Below are 26,291 nucleotides of genomic sequence, written 5' to 3' on the forward strand. Positions count from 1 at the left end.
ATAAAAAAATCTCTTTATGCTTCTTGATATTTTTTCCTCAAAACAACTGTCCATAACGAGCTTTAAATCTTTTATTGTAAGTTATAAATACGCTAATTAAATTCGGATGCGTTCCCTACCTTATTTGGATGTTAGAATTTAAGTTTCCGGTTTGGCTTTCGCCATTTCATATTCACGAAAACATATATTAGAAAAGAAAACATATGGAGACACGTTTGTATCATGCCTGCATGTCGAAGAATTTTATCAAGGATACAGTCCTCGTCCTATCAAAATAGTGGACATAAGAATAGTAACGGAGGGTAAAAAATAAAACCACTTGAGCTACAAATCCTATCACAGATTTTTTTATCTGGTTATAATACATGTTATAATATGAGGCACAGGCGCGGATCCAGAGGGGGGGGGGGTTCCGGGGGTTGGAACCCCCTTTTTTTTGGACGATCAATGCATTTGAATGGGGACATATAATTGGAACCCCCCCCCCCCCCCCTTTGTCCTGGGTTAGGAACCCCCCCTTTTTAAAATGGCTGGATCTGCCCCTGAGGCAGGCATTACCTGTAAATGGGGACGAAGTCTGTATGAATTATTTTTTTTGTAACTTAAATATTTGTTTAAAAAAAAAGAAACGGAAATACCGTAACGTTTCCGATTTTGGTTTTGTTGTTAGGGATTTAGTTGTGATGTTATTTAAACTATGACGTCATATGCAATGTAAACAAAGAAACGTTATCATCAGGTAACGTTTTTTCATATCAAGGAATTATTAAAAATGAAATTGGTATTGCACGTTCCTTCCTATTTTATACTACTTACTAGACTGATAAATATATATTTTACTCAAAGTTTCATACAAACGAGACCGGAAAAGGGAAGTACATTGTACATTTCTGCGCAGGTCTGGGATTTCAAAACACGACAAAAAAAAATTGAACGATTTTCAGTTCATTAGTACAATGAAAAATTCGGGAAATTTTCCCGTATTTTTTTTTTATTGAATTTTCTACTGTTATTGGGGACTCCGTCCCCATAAATATATATATTATGATGTTATTACATGTATGTAATTCTCTTTGACCCAAAGAGGAATCCATCAGAGATCCATTTGAGACATCATCAGTGATCGGGAAGGTCGTGCGCCTATAGCGCATATCGACCAGAAATGGCGCATAGAGTGACTTATGTAAGCGCCCACGTGGCGCACGATATTTTTCACTTCGTTTCGATACGTTTAGATATCGTCAAATGGATTTCCGATCGTGTTCCGTGCCGCCATGTGTGTGTACAAAACTGTGTAATGTTCCTCCAATGATAGGAGCACCTATATATTTTTGGGACGTCTCGGGTTTTTTCCTATGGAAATAATAGAACCATGGGGTGTAACTGATAACCCAACAAACGTAATTAACCATCATTCATGATATGATTTTTTACAACCTTAAACTTGTAAAATTTGGCTAGTACAGACGAGATTTGTCTCTAATTATTATCTTTTAACTTAGTTCAGCTTGCTACTATTTCGATTGAAAAACCCCAAAGCCTTTTTATGAATATAGTTTTTGTCTCCATAAAAGGAGACTAACTGTCCTTGTCACTTTTTGGTCTTTGGCTTGTTTTGACATTTTGTAAACATGCCTTCAGCGCATTGTTGTTTTGTTTTATCAATTAATGATACTCTCTACTGTTATTGTTGTCATCGTGATGAAGTAATAAATATACAAGAAGTGCAGAGGAAATGCCAAATACGTCCTCTAATACGGAACGTCGGGAATAAGTATGGTATCGACGAAGACCCAAATTTAATGTAAAAAACCCATGCACATGAACAAGACAACAGTAGCAGTAGAAACATTGTAAATAAAGGATATCTTAAATATTATCTGGTTTGGAAGAAATTATTTTACATTCTTTGTTGAATTGAAATAACAAAATCACAGGCACAATATCTATTATATTATTTAAAATCATAAAGGTAAGTACCACCATCTCTTTGCCGAGATATACACTTTTTTACTTTTTCACTGTAGTCAATTCAAATGGCCCATTCATTTGACAATATGGCCCATTATTTTTTAAAATGGCCCCTTGAATTTAATTTTGAGGGGCCCTGGGCCCATAGAGAAAAAATCCTTCCAGATCACTGCATCATTGACGCAAAATTTATTGAAATGTCCCAATTCGGATTTTTTGGCAGGGTCCAAAATGTCACAATACATATTTCCAGGATAATATATATGACGGGACCTGACATTTCGATTTCTAGACGAGGGGACAAATCTTCAATGATATGTTCCCCTACCTCCGTAATGTCCATAGGATGATCATGTATAATCCATACCTTGTACCTTTACAATTTTATGACAAAAGCATAATAAATTCAACATGTTCAATGAACAATTAATTCATGCAGCAAATAAAACTGAATGTGTTAAATATTAATTAATGTCTATAATGAAGTCACTTGACTAAACACTACTTTCTAAATAAAAGCCAAAGGTGCTCTCTGTCATGTCTGTTACATACATGTTTTGTTGTTCTATTTTATGAACTTAAACAACCAAAAATGTATTATTTTCACAAGTAATCATAATTATTGACCAAAAGGCTTTGGGGGGGGGGGGGGGGACACTTACTATGTAATGAGTGGTAGTGATGAGCTGCAACAACAGAGTTTTAACTTTTGGTTTATGTAACTATCAGTGTTCCAGCTAGCATGAAATGGAGGGGTGCCACGCCCCGCCCCTGAAATTTTGCGCACCTCTAGATCTGTGCCCTTTTGAAAAAAAGTTTAAAAAAACATCTTTTTTCATCATATCGTCGCCATTTTGTTGAGTTCTTTATACACACACTTCATGAAGACAACAGATTAAAATTGTTGACACTTGTTACCTGTATATAATCACCTATTTGATTGGAGTCAATTACTTAATCAGGTGAAATTTACCACCCTGTCTAATCCCTTTGCCCTGAAGCACCAAACATCAAGTTAAATGAATTGATTATTTTAACACCTGATGATGCAAAATAGAATTTATAAAATAAATGTGAACGATGTTCATTTCTATTGTATTTGTTATTTATAAAATAACGTTCATTAAAAAAGAATTATTCCAATAGTATATATTGTAAATCGTCAACACGCAAAATGCCGACGAAAAAAAGAAAAATTGACCAACTCGAAAATGACAAGAAGAAAATATCAAAGACTTGCCAGTCTATTACATCTTTTTTCAAGAATAATGACCATCAAAGGTAAAACAATAATTTAATTCTTTACTTTTATGAAAAATCGAGAAGATGAAAGGTTTCTATCAGATATCTCAATTGTTCCTCTATTGTCATGACAGATTGTAAATTCTGCCGATTACGGAGCACTCTAAAGTCCGATTTTTATATCCTTTTTCTTGAATTGAAATCTGTTTTGACTAACCGTTAATATTGATATTATTTAATACGCTCAACATGAAATATACTGAGATGATTGTTGAATTGATAATAAACTTTCAAAATTGAATTAATTTATTATTGTGCCGATTACGGAGCTCTCGAAAGTCCGATTAAATTCATGACAACCAAACCTACACAACTGTCAGTGTAAAGTTTACCCCACTCTCTCTATCTTCTTTCAGTAATGATGGAAATGAGACCCCTGAAATTGTAATTGAGACAGCCGAAACTTCTATACAACCACAAATACAAGACAATGAAGCAACTCAAGAAAATCCTAACCCTACACTTCGTTCCTCCATACGGACAAGAAATCCTAGTGGGAAACACAAAGTTGGTATAAATAATAATTGGTTGAAACAGTATTCCTGGTTATATTTTGACAAAGACTTTAGTGAGGATGGAACATTAGTTGATGTCATGCTTTGCAAACTTTGTAACAAGCATCAATCACACGGAAGTAATGGAAGTCAGACATGGTCTACTGTAGGTTATAAACTGTTGTGCAAAGATAAGATACAAATCCATCAAGACAGTGAACAACATAAATATGCAATAACTTTAGATATGGCACACACCATTGATGACATGGCTTCTAATACATGTAATATATCTACTGGTGCACAAAAAGCAGTGAAGGATGCTCTGAAAGTTCTTTTTTTTTATTCTGCGCCATCACTTGCCACTTGACTTATTTGGATCAACAGTTGATCTCTGCATTGATGTTGGAGCAACAGATTTATCTAAACTTCGTTTAGCTAAAAATGCAACTTATTCAAGCTGGGATACAGTTCATGAGTTGTTGGAAATATTAAGTTCAAAAGTACATCAACTGCTGTTGGATGATATGAAAGCCAGTCCATGTTATGCTACAATGGTAGATGAAGTTACAAATAACAGGACAATTAAGCATTTAGCTATTTGTACACGTTACATTAGCAAGGATGGTAAAGTTCAAAATGGATTCGTAACAGACATTGAATTGCCAAATGCAAAAGCAGATAACATAACTGAAGCTATAACAGATGAATTAAGTAGCCGTGAACTTTCAATTCAAGATATGGCAGGATTTGCATCAGATGGTGCAGCCGTTTTTACAGGCCGCATTAATGGTGTTTCCAAACAACTGAAGGACCTTAACCCTCACCTTTTGACACATCATTGCAGAGATCACCGTTTAGCCCTTGCCTTCAGAGACAGTTTTAAGCAAATTCCACTCATGAAGAAGCTTGACCAGGTGCTTGAAGCTTTATATGAGTATTATAAATATAGCTGCTGCAACACTGATAGACTTAAAGAAATACAGAAAGCTTTTGATCAGGCACCTTTAGCTATTAAACTAGCAAAACATCATCGCTGGCTAAGTCATGATCAAGCAATATCCTCAATTGGGACCATACAGGTCTCTTGTTGTTCATTTAGAGTCTGCAGAAATTCGAACTGATCCAGTGATTTTAATGGCCTGCTTAAAAATCTTAAAGATCCTGCCATGCTGAAAGCAGTTTTGCTACTTGCAGATGTGCTGCCACACATTTGTAGCCTCTCACTTGTTTTTCAGAAGAGGGATGTTCATCTTGGCAACATTAGAACAAGTGTGGAGAAAACTGTCAATTTTTGTTGACAACAAGAAAGACCCAGAAAGGCCCATGGCTTCAAAAAGAGGAACATTTGAGAAGCACATGTATCATTACTGACCCGACCCCAGTAGATTTTGATACTAAAGTCAGAGAGTGCTTTCTCAATGGATTAATTGAAAATATAACAGTTAGATTTAAGGATGCTGACACAATCGATCAGTTGGCCATTTTAGACCTTACAGGAACAGACAACATTGAAACAATGTATGGTTATACAGAGATAGAAGCTCTGGCAAATACATTTGACATGGACCCTGAAACTCTCCTTATTCAATGGCAGGACTTTATCGCTCTTGTGTCATCAGCAGAACTTACAGATCGTTCCTTATCTAGTCTGCTAGAGCTATTTCATTCACCTTGTCATAAGGATAAAAACCTATTATCTATGTACCCTCTTGTTGCAAAACTATTCAGTGTTGCAATAATACAACCACTCAGTACAGCAGAGGTGGAGAGAATATTCTCTCAGGTGAAATTGATAAAGACAAGTCACAGGGCAAACTTGAAAACACAGACATTATAAAAATATTAACTGTAAAATTAAACTGTGATGAAACTAAATTTGAAAAAATTCTTGATCAATGTGTTACAACCTTCTTCAAAAAGAAAAACAGAAGACTTGTCAATGTTGTATAATATTTATTTGCATTTGAACTCTTCTTTGAACAATCTGTAGTTCTGAAAGAGAAATGAATATACATGTATTAATGACTATTAGTGCTCTCAGTTTGATTTTAACTTGTATGTTCTAAATAAATGTTTTTAACTTGTATATCATAGTATAGAGTAATTAACTTAGGGAGCTACCATTTGATTTTTATGGGGGGGCTAGGATGAAATTTGAAAAAAATAGGCAGGACAGGAGTTTTGAGTAAAAAAAAAAGGCAGGATGAGACACTTTGCAAAAAAAAAAAGGCAGGATGACAATTTAGGTTAAAAAAGTCAGGATAAACTAATAAAAAAAAGGCAGGACCGAATAGAGTGAAAAATAAAAAAGCAGGACAGAGATTACAACTAAAAAAAAATGCAGGACAAAATTTTTCATCCTAGCCCCCCCATAAAAATCAAATGGTAGCTCCCTTAGCTACATGCTTGCTAAAAATATTTCATTAAGTATTTGATTTTTTCAGTGAGAACGCGCTAAAGTGCCCTTTTTAAAAACGCGCCCCTCTATTTTCAAATCCTAGCTGGAACACAGACCATGGTAACCCTCTGTTAAAAGAATTTAAAAAGGGTTAAAACTTATATATATATATTCAACCAGGGTTTTTACAAAATGTATTTAACTAAAGAGACGAACAACTGAGTCGTGGAAGTTTTATTCTCATTCTCATTTGATTATGTGCACGTCACATGGTAAGGTTAAGAATTTAAAACTTTGTAGTAGCCCATATGATTTTACTGTGTCCAAGTGCAAAAATTAGTAAATTTTTTTTTTTGGAAAATTTTGAGAAGCCCATTCGTTTAGATTAATAGTCATGATATTACCTTTTTTTTAGGACATGTAGAAAGTGACTTTTCCTGAGACTGAATAAGTCGCTATATTGATCTCTCGAACATGTTGTGGAGCAATCTATATCTTACAATATCTCATAAATACTTGGATGTTTAGAGAGATGTTAACTTTTTTTCAGAGACTTGCCCTTACCTGTACATGTTGAGCTAGAATATTTTTATATTCCTTTCAGAGAAATTGAAAAAAACTTGGTGATCTATTGATTTTTATATTGATTCGCCTTTATGGTTGCAAACATGAAGAATTTAAACTGTAAAGTAATACATATGTATTAACAATCTCACAACACTTAAAAAACAATGAGTGCACATAAGTTTGCAGTGATGTTTCCTCAAGCAAGAAGTAACAACAGCTTGTTATAATGCAATGTCAATTGTTTCACTATGTTGTCAACATCTTGAAATCATAAAAAAATAAATAAAAATAATTTAACATTTTTTTGAACATTGAATTAGAGTTATCTTTATCATGTTTATATGTGCAACTTTGTCATTTCAGTGAAGAAAGAGAGCCAAACATGGTCCCTTTGGCATCAATGGCTGTACTTCCAAAGCACTCTCACCTCCCGGACATACCTTCAGACAGCAACCTGTCATTTGAGGCTATGGTTTATGTGTTTGGAATTATAGTTATGGGATTACAGTATATCAACTTATATAAAACAGTCTGGTGGCTTCCTCATAGTCATGCTAATTATGCATTGGTTTGTATATTTATAGAATACTAAATTTGACCCTTTTTTATTATAAAAATTTAGAAAACAATATTAATTAAAAAAAAATGTGTTTATTGGTTGATAAATAATACCCTCCCCCTCTACCAACTTCCTTTTAGGGTTTTAAAGGTGTGTATACTACACACCTAATGACGGTAATCAATGTTATTTTATATAAAAATAAGAAGATGTGGTATTATAAATGCCAATGAGACAACTCTCCACCAGACACCATATGACATAGAAGTTAGCAACTATAGAAATAACAAAAGTAAACATGTCTAGGCTAAGATACAATGTAGATATGAATGAACAGAAATTTTGGAATGGATAAAAACCCAACAACCAAAAAAAGGCATATAGGTCAACATGTATGTTTAATCTTTAGTAAAGACAACAGTACCACTTAGATTATACATGTATATATATACATGTATGCATTGTGTGTTTATATCACTATACAGTATATATATATATATGATTTTATTGATATTATTGGAAGTGTATGATGATAACAGTTATCATGGTTATACAATTTTCAGAATTGCAGATATACTGTGGATTCATTAATATTTGTGGGACACCCAATTTTGGGGATTGTGTGGGTACAGGTGAATCATATGAATTTTAATGTTTAAAGAAAATTAAGTTTTCTATAAGCTAGTATGCAGACTTTTGAAAAAAAAATATATATATATGTCCACAAAAATTTAAATGTTTTACAATACACAAAACCCATAAAAAAAATGAATACACCGCAAAATAATTAGGAAAGAATAACTAGGATCGTATATATACATGTAACATTTAGGGATCTACCATTTGATTTTTATGGGTGGGCTAGGATGAAATTTGAAAAAAATAGACAGGACAGGAGTTTTGAGTATAAAAAAAAAGGCAGGATGAGACACTTGCAAAAAAAAAAGTCAGGACGACAATTTAGGTAAAAAAAAGTCAGGATAAACTTTTAAAAAAAGGCAGGACCAAACAGAGTGAAAAATAAAAAGGCAGGACAGAGATTACAGCTAAAAAAAATGCAGGACAAAATTTTTTTCATCCTAGCCCCCCCCCCCCCCCCCCCCCCCCCCCCCCCCAACCCCCTTTCGAAGTCTGCTTACCAGCCTACAGAAAATTTGTCTGTTGTTGAATATTTAATGTTGTGGTTAACCTGTACCAAGGAAATTCATGAAAATTGGTATCCATCCAATATTAATAAATCCACAGTATAACCTTGCCATTTTCTTAGTTTGGAATGGTGACACAAGTTTTGTAACAACATAGCTACAATAATTCAAAACAACTTTTTTTATTTCAGAACTTTTATCTTATTGATCCATACCTCCTGTTGTTCCTGTGTGTTTTAATGAGTAGACGACTAATCTGGTGTTTGGCTCAAGAGGTAACTATAAATTATAATTAATACCACTGTATAAAATATGTATAATAGCTATATAGTGATTGTATGTGTCCAATATACTTTTTAACCAGATTTTTGTGACAAAAATGTCGGTTATTGATTTGGGGATGTACGGGGGGCGGTCGGGCGGCAACCAAATGTTGTCCGTGCATTTACACATGAACCGTTCATCCAAAGCTTTCAAAATTTTAATATGTGGTTACTGACAACAAAATGAAGGTCAAGTTCAAGAATGACGATTTTGACTTTTACCGTTCAGGAGTTATGGTTCTTGAAAGATTGAAAAATGGGGCTTCCAGTCGTGTCCGTGCATTTACGCATGAATTGTTAAACCAAAGCTTCCGTTTATTTTAATATGTTGTTACTGATGACAAAATTGAGGTCAAGTTCAAGAATGACTATTTTGACTTTTACCGTTCAGGAGTTATGGTTCTTGAAAGATTGAAAAATGGCGTTTCCAGTCGTGTCCATGCATTTACGCATGAACTGTTCAAGCAAAGCTGCCCAAATTTTAATTAGTTGTTACTGATGACAAAATGGAGGTCAAGTTCAAGAATGACTATTTTGACTTTTACCGTTCAGGAGTTATGGTTCTTGAAAGATTGAAAAATGGCGTTTCCAGTCGTGTCCGTGCATTTACTCATGAACTGTTTAACCAAAGCTTTTCAAATTTTAATATGTTTGTTACTGATGACAAAATGGAGGTGAAGTTCAATAATGTCTATTTTGACTTTTACCGTTCAGGAGTCATGGTTCTTGAAAGATAAAAAAATGGCGTTTCCATTCATCTTGTTGCATTTACTCATGAACCATTCAACCTAAGCTCTTTCAAATTTTAATATGTTGATACTGATGACAAAATGGAGGTTTAATTTGATATTGACGATTTTCACTTTCACCGTTCATCAGTTATGGTTCTTGTGATATTGCCAGGACACAAATAAATGTTAATTAATCCGGTTTGCTGTCGTTGTGACAGCCTCTTGTCTATAGTTAGGTCACTTTCAAATTGAAAAACTGCTTAATTTTTTGGTTTCGGTTCTCTTACTTAAGTTTGCCTCAATAAATGAAATGAAACTTAAACACAATGCTAATTATCACAAAAATCAGGTTCGGATTAAATTTGGGTGGCATCTCTTTTTCTATTTCTGAGTTATGTCCCTTTATTAAGTTGTATATGCAAGTGGGGCTTCATCTGTGTCTCCATTTATTTCATCATACATGTAATGGCATCCAGATTTTTTGGAAAATGACGCAGTCATTGTTCCATTACTGGCGACCTGTACTTCATTACATTTCTCTGCCTACCGCGCTTGGTTTCGTATTTACTATTTTCTATACAAACTGGAATCTGCTTGTGTTATCATTAATTATGCATGAGAGGTCATTGTGTAGTAATCAGCCAGGAACCAGTTTACAAACTAACTGGTTTCTGCTTGTATTCCACTACACTCGGACAAAGTGTTGTAGTTTGACGGGAACCAGTTTAGAATTTGTAAACTACAAAACGTAATCGGTTATTGTTCATTCCGTTTTGGTCTTTCATACCGACTTTTATGGTTTGAATAAGCTTAAGACCCTTCAAACATTAATGTGATAGGTATATTAAAGACTGTTTTACAAAAGGATGGAACTGTTTTGCTTTCAAAGTCGTACTATAGTGATATCTGTTATGTACGGATTTCCACTCTCACCGGTTAATTTCTTTTTTTACACGTGCTTTTGAAACTTCCTGTTTAAACATCGCAAGTTTTAAAATTGTTTTTTGAGTTAATTTAACTTATTTTAACAATCATGAAGCGTTCCAGAATCATTTTCAAGCAGTTTCTTCTTCTCTTTGATGATGGAAAATAGGTTTTTCTCAAGAAAATACCGCAAACGATCGCAGAGGAATTGAAACGTACAAGTCAAGTCGGCACCTGGTTAAATTGGCATCTAGTCAAATCGGCACCTATTTGACGTCAATTCGGCATCCAATAATATTTGTTATAATATTTTCTTTTCAATTAATTAATAACTGTTACCAAGTACATAGTGAATATGTTGTTGTGTATTTAGGTAAACAACGAAACCAAAGTGAAATTATGTTGTTGTGTATAAAGGTAAACAACGAAGCCCTTACCCAAGCTGTTGTTTTAACAATTAGACAATTATTTAAAAAAAATGGAAAACTATGAGTCCCTTTCAATAAATCAAACTTTCATGCCAAATATTAAGCAAATTTAAGGTGTTTTTTTTCAGTAAAGTTTAAAAAGCATTAAACAAACAATCCTGTAAAATGTTCAACTGGTTTAAATAATGCATAAAAATATCCAATATCTCATGTATTAGTCCAAATAATTATGACGTCTGGCAAGGCTATTTTATTTTTTTTCTGTGACGTCTTCCTACGAAGTTCGTAGGAAGGCGTCCCAGAAAAAAATTAACATAGCCTTGCAGTCATAGAAAGGTGTCCCAGAATAAAATTTAAAAAGCCTTGCCAGACGTAATAATTATTTTGACTACTCATATATATATCATTAAAAATACACCAAAAATGTCATTTAGTTGAGAAAAATAAATATATACAAAATGTACAATGAACACCCAAAAATGTGAAAGTTAGTATTTAACTCTTTTTGCTTAAATACTGAAAAAAATTCTGGCAACCCCTTACTTATTTTAACTCTTTTTGCTTAAAATACTGTTAAAATATATATTTAACATGGGTGACGAATTGACTATATCAGGTGTCGATTTAACCAGGTGCTGATTTGTCCAGGTGCCAATTTAACCAGGTGCCGGTTTGACTAGAATTCTTTGACAAATGTTTGAAATTACCTGAGTTTCATTAGACCTTTGATAACAGTAACAAAAAGATTATTTACTTAATATTTTGTGGTATCAGGTCTATTCGCGCCCAATACACTTTCGCAACTTGCAGGTTCGCACCCAAGGTCCGTTCGCACTCTACTCATTCGCGCTCAATTTTAATTCAAATTCAAGTTGAATAATTGGAAAATCATGATTGTTGTTTTAAATTGCTTTGGTGTAAATACTGAATGTATTTATAGCTTGGTATGAGTAAAAAATTGAAGATTTTAAAGGAAAAACACAAAAGATAATTGTTTTTAACAGCTTGGTCCCTTTGATCTGAAACAACGAAACAATAAAATATAGGAACCAAAATATAGCAATCCACTATTATAACCAAAACATGATAAAATCTATTCAACACACAGAAAAAAACATAGTCAGAATCTCACTTCATTTTGAAAGAAGTCAATGAAACAAAGTTATAGCAATACACTAACCAAAACATGATTAAGAGTTATTCAACACAAAATAAAACGTTGACAAAATACCACTTTAATTAGAAAGGATTATTATTATTTTTAACAATACGCTATCCAAAACATGATTAAGATTTATTCAACACAAATAAAAATGCTGTCTCACTTTATTTTGAGACAATGACAACAATTATACTTATAAGAAAACACTTGCTTACAGAGTTATTAAACACAAAACCAATTAAGATTGGGTGCGAACATTTAGGGTGTGAAAGTGAAAGGGGGCGAACGTGAGTGGGCGCGAACGGACCCAGATTCAGACTATGTACCAGTGAGAAATATACAAGCCTTTCTACGGTATTTATTTGTACAATTCAGGTAGTCTTGACCTATTCATTTGTCTTAAAAAAACAGCCAGTTGTCACCTTCACTTCACACACACACATATATACGAATATCAATTATATGCTTACGAGACATGTTGCATTGTTAAACTAATTACGGTATGTGAAAATCAAGACTTGCATAAAAACTATCCCAATATTAGAGACAGTGGCGTCATTTTTCTTCAGAGCTTTCAGCTCTTTGATTTTATATTGTTTTAATTCAATTTCAGATTTCAGGATCTCGTTCTAGCAAATCACCATTATTTTGGGCAGTATGGTTAATAAAAGTACTGGTCTGTCAGCTGATTGTCGTAACCTTGGCAATAACAGGATACTATGTGCTGATAAATCATTCACTGTTATACAGTTTGTTTTTATGTTGTCCGTAAGTATGAAGCCACAGAGAAAATTAATATGTATGGGTCTTTTGTTGCTATGGGGCCTCATTGGCCGAGTGGTCTTAGTATTTACTACTAATCACTAGCCAGTAAACACTGAGATTTTGATCTCGTGTGGGTGCACTGATTCCAATCTTTATTGACTAGGATTGTCAGTTTTCTGATAGAAGATTATTGGTTTTCTCTGGGCACTCCAGATTCCTCCACCAATGAAAAACTGGCTGACATAAAATAGCCCAGAAGCAGTGCTTAAAAGTAGCGTTTAAACACCAAAAAAATCAACAAAAAAATGAAATCTGTTGTTGCTATCTCATTTTCAGTATAAAGATGTACAGAAGGTAATGGGTATACCATTATTGTGGATGAAATAATAAAAGAAAGGGGTTTAACAAAATAACATAAGATAAGATATAATAGACATAGGAAGATGTGGTGTGAGTGCCAATGAGACAACTCTCCATCCAAATAACAATTTTAAAAAAGTAAACCATTATAGGTCAATGTACGGCCTTCAACACGGAGCCTTGGCTCACACTGAACAAGCAGCTATAAAGGGCCCCAAAATTGCTATTGTAAAACCATTCAAACGGGAAAACCAACGGTCTAATCTATATAAAATAAAAAAACAACAAGAAAGGAGAAACACGTATAAATTACATAAACAAACGACAACTACTGTACATCAGGTTCCATACACATACTATTATAAGTACTGTTTATTATACACAGGGATTCAAGTGGTTAATATCATGTTTTAGTTTTATGATATGATCGAGTATCTTTTTTTTACAGGATGTTAACATATGTATTTATGTTCGGACCAACAATAAAACCACTTTATCATAAGATGTTTGTGTGGCCTGCACCAGTTTCAGATCGTCCAGTTCCTAGACAAAGACATAAAGACATTGACATCTTGTTCCACAATTGTTCCATGAATCCAGATATCGTCAGACAGGAAGTTGAAGTTTTAAAGCGAGATTTTAACCAGAGAATCAAGCAGATTTTATTTAACTCCTTATTGACAGCCTATTACATGACATTCATTCCTTTATGTTTTGCACAGGTGAGTTTAATAAATACAAATAGGGGCCTTCAGCTGTTTTCTGTTCTACGGTCTGGTTGTTTGGTCTTTGACACATTCCCAATTTCCATTCTCAATTTTAGATACTGTGAGAACAATGGCTTTTAGAGATGTTCCCGCTTTAATATATTTTATCCATGCCTTTATAAGTAACAAAGTAACAATGTCACTTCCAGGGATGGTCTTTGCAGTGCCTAAGTTGTTATTTTGCAGTTTGAACCATGCCATCCTCCATTGATTTTTAGAAATAATTTTATTCTAGATATTATTTTATCAATGCCTTTATAAGTAACAAAGTAACCATGTCACTTCCAGAGATTGTCTTTGCAGTGCCTAAGTTGTTATTTTACAGTTTGAACCATGCCATGCATCCTCCATTGATTTTTAGAAATAATTATTATCAGGTATTTTTTTTATCTTGAAAAATTCATGTATAAGATTTATTCCTACAAGTCCTACCAAAATGAAGATTTTCCTAATGAATTGTCATTAAGGACTACATTTTCAACCCAAAAAAGGTGATTATCTTACTAAGAGTGGTTTTGTTTCTTGTTTGGTATCATTTATATGTAAACAAAATAATTTCTCTAATTTACGGCTATGGAATCACTTATTTTGAATTTAGACATTCTGTTTGAACTTCTTCATATGCATGGTTTGAATACATGTATGCATAGTTTAATTAAACCATTATAAAAGCACATCATATTTCAAGAATAGACCAAATTCTATAGGGTTATTCTATTGGGAGGGAGAACTGAGAGAACAAATGCAAGCTTTATATACTTTTTTGTACATACTAATGTCTTTTTAAAGAGGCTGTCAAAGTAAATATCAGGCAAATCCTATGATATTGGTGGCACAACATAATTTTTTTCCCACTGAATTTTTGGTTCCAATGCAATGTTTATATCATACAAAGGAGATATATGTCAAAGATATTTTTGAATCAATAGTGGATGGCTCAGAAAATGATTTTAAAGTTCACTTACAACGCAACAAAACTGTGAACAAAATGAAGAGTTATGTCCCCTTTTCAATGTATTTTCAGTGCTTTCTATGTATTTTTTTCTCTTTACTTGTTGCAGTTAATAAAAAAACAAAATTTAACTTGAGAAAGAATGAATTTGTGATATGAAATAGATGAAAAAAATTGAAAACAAAATCTGTCATGTGCCATCCACTGCCTGGTTTTTCCATGGACACCCTCTTTAAAAAGATTTATATTAAGTATCATACAAATGATAACTCATCCATTTTTTCAGAGCTATCAAAATCATTGTTCTCTATTTCAATTTGGTTAATTTCTGTCAGTAACACACATTTTCTTCTCCTTCAAACAGTTGGGGGGAAGGATAAACATTTGACAATGCATTAATCATTAAATAAATCAATTTCTTGATTGTGTTATGTACTGGTCATCAGACCAATGTGATCTGTAATTAAGGACAGTTCTATAAATGATTGTAAAATGCAGGGTCCTCACCAAGGCATGTCCATGAAAATGTGTCTGGACTCACCATTTTCAAAACTTGCGAGTCCAAAAGATGCATCCAGATTGAAATATTTTGTATAAACTGCAGGGCTCACACTACTTCAGAATTATAGGGAGAAGTGACTTCTCTTTTTGAAACTGATAGGGAGAAGTGGTGAGATTTGAAAGAGAAGTGCTCATTCGCGCAGTGCGCTACAATGTTTGGATTTTACTATAGTATAAAGGGTCATATGTAAATAATGTTCTTTTTATATTGTTCAATTCATATCTGAGTATACAATTAAAGTAACATTTCAAATTAAAAGTTGTTTAAGTTTTACTAAGGTTCTTGTGAGAAACTACCAACTAAATATTTAATATCTAGCACTAAAAAAAAAAAATTATTTTAAAAAATGTAAAGAAATTATAATATATCAATTACAATTTAATAAAAAAACTATCTTGTGTATGAAATTCACTGTTTCTCATCAAAAAATATAAAAGTTATTAAGCTTGGCCATAATATATTGATATTAGTATAATAGTCTCAGAGTTAAGAAACTTTAATCAATAGTTTGAAACAATCCATAAAAAATATAGGGAATTATATACACCAATCAATCAGATGTAACCAAAAGTCTCTTAATGCGTGTGGAATACATAATTTTTCCCTTTGGGATCAATATTCTTCTGTCAGCTGTTCCATCCGTGCGTCCGTAGTTATTATTGTAAAAGTACGGATTTCGGTCTTAGCTGGTCCGGTTTAGATCCGTAGTTTAGAAATCGGTCAATGGCAGACGAATGCAAGAAAATTTACAAAAATGAACGATGTTTGACAAGTTATTTGGAAAGGAACATGACGTTTTTAATGCAATAAATGGATTAAACATTTACTGAAGGCAACTTTTATCACGTTTAAATGAAGTAACAAACTTATTTTGCTGCCGAAATTTAGGTTGATGTACGTTTTCGAAAAACAAGCACCGGAACTTGCGGAAATGCACAAAGTGATAAAAAGTTATATTTTTATCAAGTAACCTGCTACACACTGCAAAGACAATGCTTCAACATCTTTTCTTATTAAGATAATGAATCGTTTATGTCTAAATTTCTTTAATTATCAATAAAAAAATGATGTTTCATCAACTTAGTAGAAATTGAAAAAGGCCGATGACGGAAGCGACTGAAAGCGAGTATCGTCAAGAACAGGGCGACTTGTTTTCGCTTTTGGGGGTCGGGGAAAGCGAAGTGATGGTCGGGAAAGCGACTTCTTCGCCCAAGTCGCCTGGTAGCGTGAGCCCTGAACTGAACATATATTTCATCAATTTTTTGCAAAAGTTTAAAAGAAATCTGAATTTAATGTATTTTCATTGCTCTATAACATGTATAAGGTCATTGAGACTAACATAATAAATTATATTGCAATAAAATATCTTCTTCTTACTGTTGGACTCATCATGGCTTAAAATGATGAGTCCCTGGACTTGTCTTCAGAAATCCTTAGCCATGTTAGCAAGAACCCTGAAATTGGGGGAAGTTGTTTCACTTCAATTTGATTGATTTTGATAATTTTTAATCAGAAAATGGCATTAAGGTGGTACCTAACACTACAGGGAGATAACTCTGTAAAATCAGCCAAACGTTTTAATAACGTTGTGTTGTAAAGGGAATATTAAGCTTCTCAATGATCAAAATTGGTGTTTGTCAATCTGCTATATAACCAGTGTAATTTTTCTGACAAAATGGTTGGTTCAAAATTTTTGAAATTTATATATTTTGGTTAAAGGGTCAAGAAGTGAATACTTTTTAAAAATTTTATGAAAATTAAACGAGCCAAATTAATTTTAGTGAAAGTGTTGGGTACCACCTTAAAATGTTGCTGGGCTGGGGTAGAATGATAAAAAAACATTCTCAACATCTAAATTTTATTTTTCCATCAGCAGTCATATACTATCAGAAATTACTAAAAAAAAAAAAAAAGAAAATGTAAAATAAAGACCTACAGAAATAAATTACTGTGATTTTGTGTAGTTTTGATATGAAAGTCTTTTTAGAATTGTGGCCAACCTTTATAAAAAAAAGCTATGTATATTCTGAATTAACAGTTTGTCTTACAGCAAAAATTCTTGTAGATGCACAACCGATTTCTTTTTTTATTATATTTGTATTTATTTATTATATGACATATATTAATTTGATCTTTTGTTAAGATGTAAATGTCTAACATTTGAGTGCATACAAATACTAATATTTAAATCTAATCTAGCATGTTATGAGAACCTCTTTTGCGGACATAATTTTCAAACAAGGAGGAGGAGTAATATAACAAATACTAAATGTATTGTAGCATGTACAAAACAGTTGTCAAACATGTTGGGTAAGTCCCATTGTAGTATTTTGTGCATCATTCTGCATGAGTTGTCTCCAATTATATTTTTATTTATCTTGTTGTATGGCATAGCGAATGTTTTGTAATTTAATCTATACAACAATATTGATGTTTTCATTTTAGTGCATGATTTGTCTTTTGAATTTGTGTTTTTTATTTATTTAATAGATCATCTTTATTTGTTTAAGTTTTTTAAGAGTACTTATTTAAAAGAAGTTGTGGCTGTTGTGGGTATAAACAGTTATATACACATATTCTGCTAAAGATACTTCCATGATCATCAAAGTTGAATGCTTCCAATGCCTATTTTCTATACTTCATTGACTGAACATATAATACCACATTCCATATTTAATGTAGACCCTTTTAAATATGTACTTTCAAATTTGAACAAAATTGGTTTATAATATATATGCTAAAAATCTCTGGGTTTAATTAGTTTTTTTGTTTTTTTTCTGTTCTGTTTGTCCTTTCGTCCGTCTGTCCCTTTTCAGGTTAAAGTTTTTGGTCGAGGTAGTTTTTGATGAAGTTGAAGTCCCATCAACTTGAAACTTAGTAAACATGTTCCCTATGATATGATCTTTCTAATTTTAATGCCAAATAAGATATTTTATCCTATTTTCACGCTCCACTGAACATAGAAAATGATAGTATGGATGGGGCATCTATATACTTGGGACACATTCTTGTTCAGCATAAAAGGAAATGCCACTAAGAAATATATCAACAGCTTCATTAATTTTCTGCTTTTTTCAGTACTTTATCAATTTTAGCATTCATCGTAGTTTTCAGTTGGATAAATTGATAAAAAGGCTTGTAACAAGTTTTCTCCCATTTAATGTTTAAGAAAAGAATTCAATCAAAGTCTAAAAGTACCACTATTTTGGTTTGTCTGAACATAAGGTATAGCTTCTTTTAATGGATTTTTGGAGCCAATAACAAGGTCTTGTGTACATTTACAAAAATGTGCCCATTGCCTTTAAACAGTAGCAAGTAGTAGTAGTGACAATGAATGGGTTGAATACCATAAGTTAAAGATGTAAAAGAGTTTTTTTTAAATAAAAAAAATGGTCTGCCGTCTCACTCTCAGGTTCTTTTTTTTTTGTTGGAAACATTGATCTTTTAGTTATTATGCAGATTATTTTCATATTCAAATTTTTGTGCCATTGTGTTTTAATTCTGAAATTTCTTCTTTTTGTCCTGAAATATACATAGTCAGCAAAATGTCTTAGTTAGCTTAAATCTATCAGCCATATGCTTTTCAGGTGCTAAATTATTATAAACATAACCACAAACATGTAATGTCTAGTGATAATTTCTATCAAATTCTGAAAAAATGGATGCAAATTATACAAATACATAATTCTTTGATTTTTGAATTTTTCAATGATACCATGTACAAGAACAGTACAAAAATGTTAAACAAAAATAGTAACTAGAATTTAAGTTCGATGTTATTAGTTTTAGATTTAGAAAGTTCTTTTGTAACTCATTTACTACTGTTATATGAGAATATATATGATTAAATATGTAACAGAATTAACTTTTGCGTAATATGTTGTATTAATACATAAGTGTAAGTTTATTTATTGCATTCACTTACTCTCTGCAAATGGCATTTTCACCTATGACTTAGCTAGCTGCAGCCATCTTTGTTAAGTCGCCGCTATATAGCCTTTTTGTGCTAATGCGGCATAAAGCAACCAACAATCAATCAATCTTTTTTAAGAACTTTTTTCTTTGACAAGTAACATACTTTCAAGGCATTTCATCTTGTTAAAAAAAAATGCAAAATTTGTAAAATTGGTATTTTTCAGTGAATGTAAGTCGAAGACAATGTTTTGATATATTTTGACATGTCTATAGATGAAATATTGGCTGAAATAAGGAGCACTATGGTGGCCCGATGCAGCCATTTCGCTGAAACAATGTTTTCTCCTTTCACTTCACGCGAAATGAAGAAATCGAGAAATTAAGAAAGCTAAATAGTGAAATCCAGAAATCGGGAAATTGAGATATCAAGAAATTGATTTTATTTCCAGTTTTTCGTGTTTTTGCTTTCTTGATTTTCTTGATTTTGTGTTTTTGCTTTCCCAATTTCTCAATTTCGGGTTTACAAAGTGAAAGGAGAAAAGGTCAAATGGCCACCAAAGATCACTGATTCCTATGAAAGTTTTTGTATATATGATTATAGTTTTATTCAAATCGAAAAGCAACGTATATGTTACATTTTTTGTTCTCAAAGTTTTCCTCCAAAATGTATTGAGACTGTCTTTTTATATTTGTTTTTAATAAAATTTATCCTTGAGAAAAGGTTTTGAATAACATGCAATATATTTAGAATTATCAATTCAATATCAAACTTTGTAGGTCCCAAAAATAGTACTTTCCATCCTGATTGGATATATTTGACATTAACTTCACCAAATTTGTTGATAATCAGTGAAACTTAACCAATATTCCTGTTTACTGTGGATTCATCTATTTTCGTGGGTATCAATTTGCGTGGATTGAGGGCTACTTTGATTTTTATGATTATTTGATTTTGTGGTTTTTTCAACCACTGCATACAAGCCCTTTATAAAATTTGTAATTCATTAAACATTTGAAATCGTTGTTTACAAGGGTTGAGTTCATTATCGTAGCAGCTACGTAGCTGCTATCAATATCTATGTAGCAACTAGTCTATAGCTTCACGTTCAATAGAGAAAATCTATGAAGCGTTACTTAGCTGCTATCAATATCTATGTAGCAACTAGTCTATAGCTTCACGTTCAATAGAGAAAATCTACATAGCGCTACGTAGCAGCTACGATATTGAACGCGGACCTGTATCCACAAAACCGGCGAGAATAGGTATCCTACGAATAATAATGAATCCACAGTATCCTTTTAACTTTCCATATGATAAAAGTGGATCAAAAGTAAAGTTCGCACAAGGTTTATTGTCATTAGTTTTCAATGGGCATTAAAAAAAAACAATTATATTTCATGTTGCCTAGGGTATAATGTTTTTGACCCGCCCATCTGTCTGTCAGTCCTGTTCTTGTCACTGCAACTCCTCTGTCATTGACATAGTAACCCTTTTAAAGTTTTAAGGGCTACCATCCCTGTAGATTAGGACCTGAATTTGCTTTACTGTGGATTAAATTTTTTTTCAAGGATAACAATTTTCATGGATTGCATAAAACTTACACTTTCATCATGACATGGATGTTTAATTTCTTGGTTTTGCCAAAGTTGGCTTACAAACCAATGTCAAATATGCAATTCGTTGAACATTTAAATTCATGGTTAACCTGTGCCTACGAATTCCACGAAAAATTGGTATCCAATGAAAATTAAAGAATCTACAGTATTTAGTTTTTGGCATTGAGATCTGTATTTATTTCTCGAAAACACATTATAACCGAAGTTGTTTTTCTTTCTAGAATACATTATACTACGACACATGGTGGGTTGGACAACATGTTTGTATTACCTGGGTCAGTGCTTTCCTTATTTTTATGGTACATTTTCTGCCACCTAAATACCTAGATTTGTTACACAGGTGTGCTCAACACCTGGGAAGATGGCAGAAGGTTGAAGGACGCCATGCACACGTTCCATATAATGCGTAAGTTGAAAAAACATTATATATTGAATATAAAATTCTCCACAATGTGTTGAAGTGACATCATTTCCCAGTACTTTAAAAGTAACAGGGGAAGGGGGGAATCTGACAATTATTCAAAGTATTCAATGTTTGATATACAAGAGGATGATGATCGATTGTTACTTAATATCTAGAGGCAAATTAATATGCATATTCAGGACAATAGCATGCTAATGTAACTTGAATATTAACCCTGCTTTGTACTAGACCGACATGCTGAGCAAAAATTTTAAAGTGCTAGTTCACAATGTAAAAGTCCCAAGGGAGATATGTCACCTTACCCACACACATAACTCTGACTCTGAGCTGACCAGTCTTTGCTCATACTCCTTGATGCCAATTGCTTAGAGGAGAAGCAGCAAATACCTATTTTAAAGTCTTTGATTTGACCCAGCCAGGGTAACCTGGTTAACACACAACCTCCAGCATTCGAGGCAAACATGCTCCCACTGAGGCAGTTAATAATAAACAAAATTGTATAAACATTTTTTTTATATAAATAAGGCTGTTAGTTCTCTCTTTTGAATTGTTTTACATTGTCATATCAAGGCCTTTTATAGCTGACTATGCGGTATGGGCTTTGCTCATTGTTGAAGGCCGTACAGTGACCTATAGTTATTAACGTCTGCGTCATTTTGGTCTCTTGTGGACAGTTGTCTCATTGGCAATTATACCACATCTTCTTTTTTATAGAACAGCTGAAAGTGTCTACCTTTAAAAGAAATGCAAATTTGGTGTACTTTTGAAGTTCATTACTCCTGGTTTTTTTTACTGTACATATAAAAAGTGTGTTTTGTTTGAACTTGCAGGTGGTCTGAGCTGACAGTCTGGCCTCAAGGAGCTCTAGTTAAACATGTAAGAGGATTATTTAAAGCTGAAGGGGTAAATGTAACTGCTGAACCTGGCAATAGTATGCATGGACGATTTTATGTAAGTAACAAATCTTATTTATACTGTGGATTCAAGGGGCCTCTGTGGCCGAGTGGTCTAAGACGTAGTTACTACTGTGATCGAGAAGTTGCACTCGACTTCAATCACTAGCCAGACAACACTGAGGTTGTGTGTTTGCACTCGACTCCAATCTTAATTGACTAGGATTGTCAGTTTTCCTATTGAAGGTCGGTGGTTTTTTCCATGCACTCTGGCTTCCTCCACCAATAAAAACTGGCCTAAATGCAGTGCTTAAAAGTGGCGTTAAAACACCAAAAATCAAATCTGTGGATTCAATAACAATCATTGGATGGTAATTTTCGTAGATTGCGTGGGTACAAGGGAACCACACATATAAATGTTCAATAAAATACAGATTTTCTAAATGAATGTATGCAAACTTTGGCAAAACCACAAATTTAAATCTCCACGACTATTCAATATTCCCTCAATCCATGACAATAAATGAATCCACAGTATGTCAGTCTTGTTGGTTCAATACTTGATGTTTATACTCTGTTATTCACCATCCATCCTCTTCTGTATGGTATCTTTTTTAAGAAAAACTTTGTTTGAAACCACTCGGCTCATTGAAACCAAACTTCTTCACTATTACTTTTATGGTATATAGTTTAATTATTTTTCCTTAAATTCATACTCCAACCTCCAAGGCTGCCATTTTAACTGTTATTAGCAAACTTTAAAATTAAAGTTAAATGAAGAAGATCTTCATAATGTTGGAGTATCTTTATTCTAATAATACTTGCCATTAATAAATTTAGTTAAAATAAAGGGTGATTTTAGGTGCACCTGAAGGGTAAGCAAATCCTATTCCATTAGTGTGTGCCACTCTATTTCTCACAACTGAAGATTTACGAATTAATAATATTATTTCTCTAATTCTTTGTCAATTTATCCTTTTCTGCACCCATTGTATAAAAAAAATTTAATCAACGTGTGGTTTGTTTGATCGAAGTACTTCATTGGTTAAAATCGGATAATGACGTCGAATTTTCTTGCTTTCCTCTGAATTTCCTATTGTGACGGCATGAAAAAAGGCGACCATGCCTGATGACGTCACATAGAAAGAACACATCTTTTTGCAGATCATTCGAAAAGAAAGAATAAGTTTGCCTGCAAAATGTTAGAAAATCATTAGAGAAACAGATTCCACCACCAAATCTCGTGTAATACGATATTTATCCCCTCTCGACAGTTAAATTTTAAATATTTAAAACGCTCTGGCAAGCCTCACGTTTTAAATTTTAAAATTTAACTGTCTCGAGTGGATAAATATCGTATAACACTCGATGCAGTGGTAGAATCTATAAATATATCATTAAAGTATAATTTTTTTTAATTTTTATTTTACAGTTCTTTTTTCACCAACCAATGAGAGTTGTTAACTGGTTGCTGATTTTAACATGGTTATTGGTTGGGTACCAGTTTTTCAGCCTGATACAAAGTACCGAATGGAACCATATTATATGTGTTGCTCTTATGATGTTTTGTAATTACTATACATTATTTAAATTATTACGAGATAGGATCATATTATCAAAAGCTTACAAGGAAGAAAATGGTGCCGACCAGTTTTAACCTGAAGTATTTAAATGTTGCAGCTAGATTTAGAATCCATAGTCATAAGGATCAAGCTTTCAGTGTATGTAAACATACTTTGACATAAGAAAACCGACGAATGAAAGTCAGAAATTAAAGATTTATATTTTATTGAACGTTTAGTCATTTTTTTTTGTTTTACATTTTATTGTACTATTTTATCATACTATTGTTGTCAGTATTATTGTTTTGAATGATTTTACAGTGCAGGAAGTTCACAAGAATATTTATTATTGTTCTGAAAGCAATGGTTTTTATGAACTTCACTCAAACAAACAAAATAACACAAAAACTATAATACTGAATATACTTCAGTATTACCTCAAAATGTATAAGTACTGTTTAGTCAGTTAAAAAGTGAACACAGTCAAACCTGCTGAAGAGACCACCTGTATTAGGCAAAAAACTGTGTTATAAGACCATTAATTTTATGTTCCTCTGTAGAACATTTCATATAGATTGAACCTGTATATAAAGACCATCTTTCTTATGAGACCACTTTTTGCTCTCCCTTGAGTGGTCTCTTAAAACAGGTTTCACTATATTGATTGTTGTTAAACCACTCTTAAGCTAATAAACAAAATGAACCATGTCTCAACCAACATTAAAAACCAATAATAGTTTTGGGTTTTCAGCTGTCTCCCAGTGTTGGAATATTTGTCTAATTCTTAATGCAGCAAAAAGTTCATTTCTGAGCAATTTAGATTTCCTGTTGGGTTTCATTTTGATTTTTGATTTTTTTTTTATCTAGTCAAATAAAACAGAAAAAATTCTTTATCATTCCTTTATATAAAAAAAAATACTGTTTGGGTTATCTTCCCTTAAATGGATAAGGTGAAAAATTGATACGATCAAACAAAAATATGTGATATTTGCTAAAAACGGTCTCAATTTATGCAATTAAAATCATAATTTTAATTGCACTTATTTTTTTTATTCATTAAATACCAATCTATCAAAGCAAAGAACTAAACCCAATTTGTACTGCTTTTTCACAATCCCAGAGGGCGGTATACAGTTAATCTACCTTAAATTTGAATATCTTATCTGGGAGTCTAAATAACATGCTAACAAGATTTTCATCAATATTACATAAATATGAATGTAATTAAGCTGTATGTTTTGCTCTGTTTGATGATTGGCTAAAATAAAAAAAAAATTGCCTATCAGCTTATAGACATAGTTTTGTTATATGACTGTGCCCTCATCAATGTTTTTCATGATTTTCTATCTATGAAGAAGTAACGTAAAAGTGTGGTGCACATAGCATAATGTGCAAAAACTTATACATATCTAGGTCTATATTTTCTTAATCTTGTAACTCATATATAATAATAATAATATTATAATAAATTATTTATTTAAAGAGGGTAAACACAGCTAGTTACAGTTACTATTCTTATCTTCCCTGAGGCCCTCAGGGAATATATAACGTTAGAGTAATTATAAAATCAATATTTCATTTATAAAAGCTTCTAAATATAAAGTGAAATGTATTTCTTTTTTTTATTTTATTATAACAATTGTTTTTAGCTTCAAGAATCTTTTTTATGATTTTCCAGTAATTGGCTTTTTTTCAAATTGGGAATTTTGTGTATTTAGGCCTGTATTACTGAACTGGTGTCATCAATAGACAGAAACAATTACAATGGTCATTCCTTAAATATTTTTAAAACTTTGAAATTAAGCAGTATTTACTGTTATCACTTATATTTGAACGTAGCACATTCAATCTATATGAATGGGTTACCAGTTGCTCTGCATAATTTGATGCATTTTTACCAACATATTGTATCCCTTAATTCCATTTCACGAATTTCACATTGGTGTTTTATTCTTCATTTTTTCATCAAGTTCTGCTTTCACTGTATGGACAAGCTAAGTGAAATTCTTCCTCTGGTGTATTTCTTGTGAAAACGTCTTTTCCGTATATATTCAAAATGTAGCAATGTCCTGTATCATAGTTTCTAAGTGTTCATTTATTTTGCATTCTACTGTTGAGTTGTTCATCTTCCGTAATGGCATTTCTGGTCTGAACAAGATGTTCATCAATTGTCTCTTGGTGTTCTGACTTCTTGAGGTCCACACAGTTTAGTATTCTTCACTTTTCATCAAGATCTGCTTCCACAGTATGGATAAGGTAAGCTAAGTATTCATGTGAAAATATCTCTTCCCTCTACCGTGCCTATCCACAATGTAGCGATGTCTTGTCTCAGAGTTTCTAACTATTTGTTTATTTTGCATTCTATTGTTGAGTTGATTATCTCTTGTAATGGCATTTCTGTTGACCGAACAATATGTGAACTAATGTTGGTTGTATCTACTATTGCATCTAGTGGTGTCCCTCTGTT

The 26,291-nt window shown here is 32.7% G+C and overlaps 1 protein-coding gene across 2 annotated transcripts; it reads left to right on the forward strand.

Moving 5' to 3' along the window:
• The first annotated feature begins 122 nt into the window (after window positions 1-122).
• On the forward strand, window positions 123-25,116 carry LOC139491400 (transmembrane protein 39A-like). Of its 2 annotated transcripts, XM_071279071.1 has the most exons (9): window positions 136-302; window positions 7,099-7,303; window positions 8,631-8,714; window positions 12,621-12,775; window positions 13,581-13,854; window positions 17,694-17,723; window positions 21,167-21,351; window positions 22,200-22,320; window positions 23,695-25,116. In XM_071279071.1, exons 1-9 carry the CDS (start codon window positions 223-225, stop codon window positions 23,917-23,919), a joined length of 1,359 nt encoding a protein of 452 aa, XP_071135172.1. In that variant the 5' UTR covers window positions 136-222; the 3' UTR covers window positions 23,920-25,116. The 2 variants fall into 2 exon arrangements, with proteins under 2 accessions (XP_071135174.1, XP_071135172.1); XM_071279073.1 differs by lacking the exon at window positions 17,694-17,723 and having other exon boundaries at window positions 123-302.
• The last annotated feature ends 1,175 nt before the right edge of the window (window positions 25,117-26,291 follow it).

The sequence above is a fragment of the Mytilus edulis genome, chromosome 10, assembly GCF_963676685.1.
Source record: "Mytilus edulis chromosome 10, xbMytEdul2.2, whole genome shotgun sequence".
NCBI classification, from domain to species: domain Eukaryota; kingdom Metazoa; phylum Mollusca; class Bivalvia; order Mytilida; family Mytilidae; genus Mytilus; species Mytilus edulis.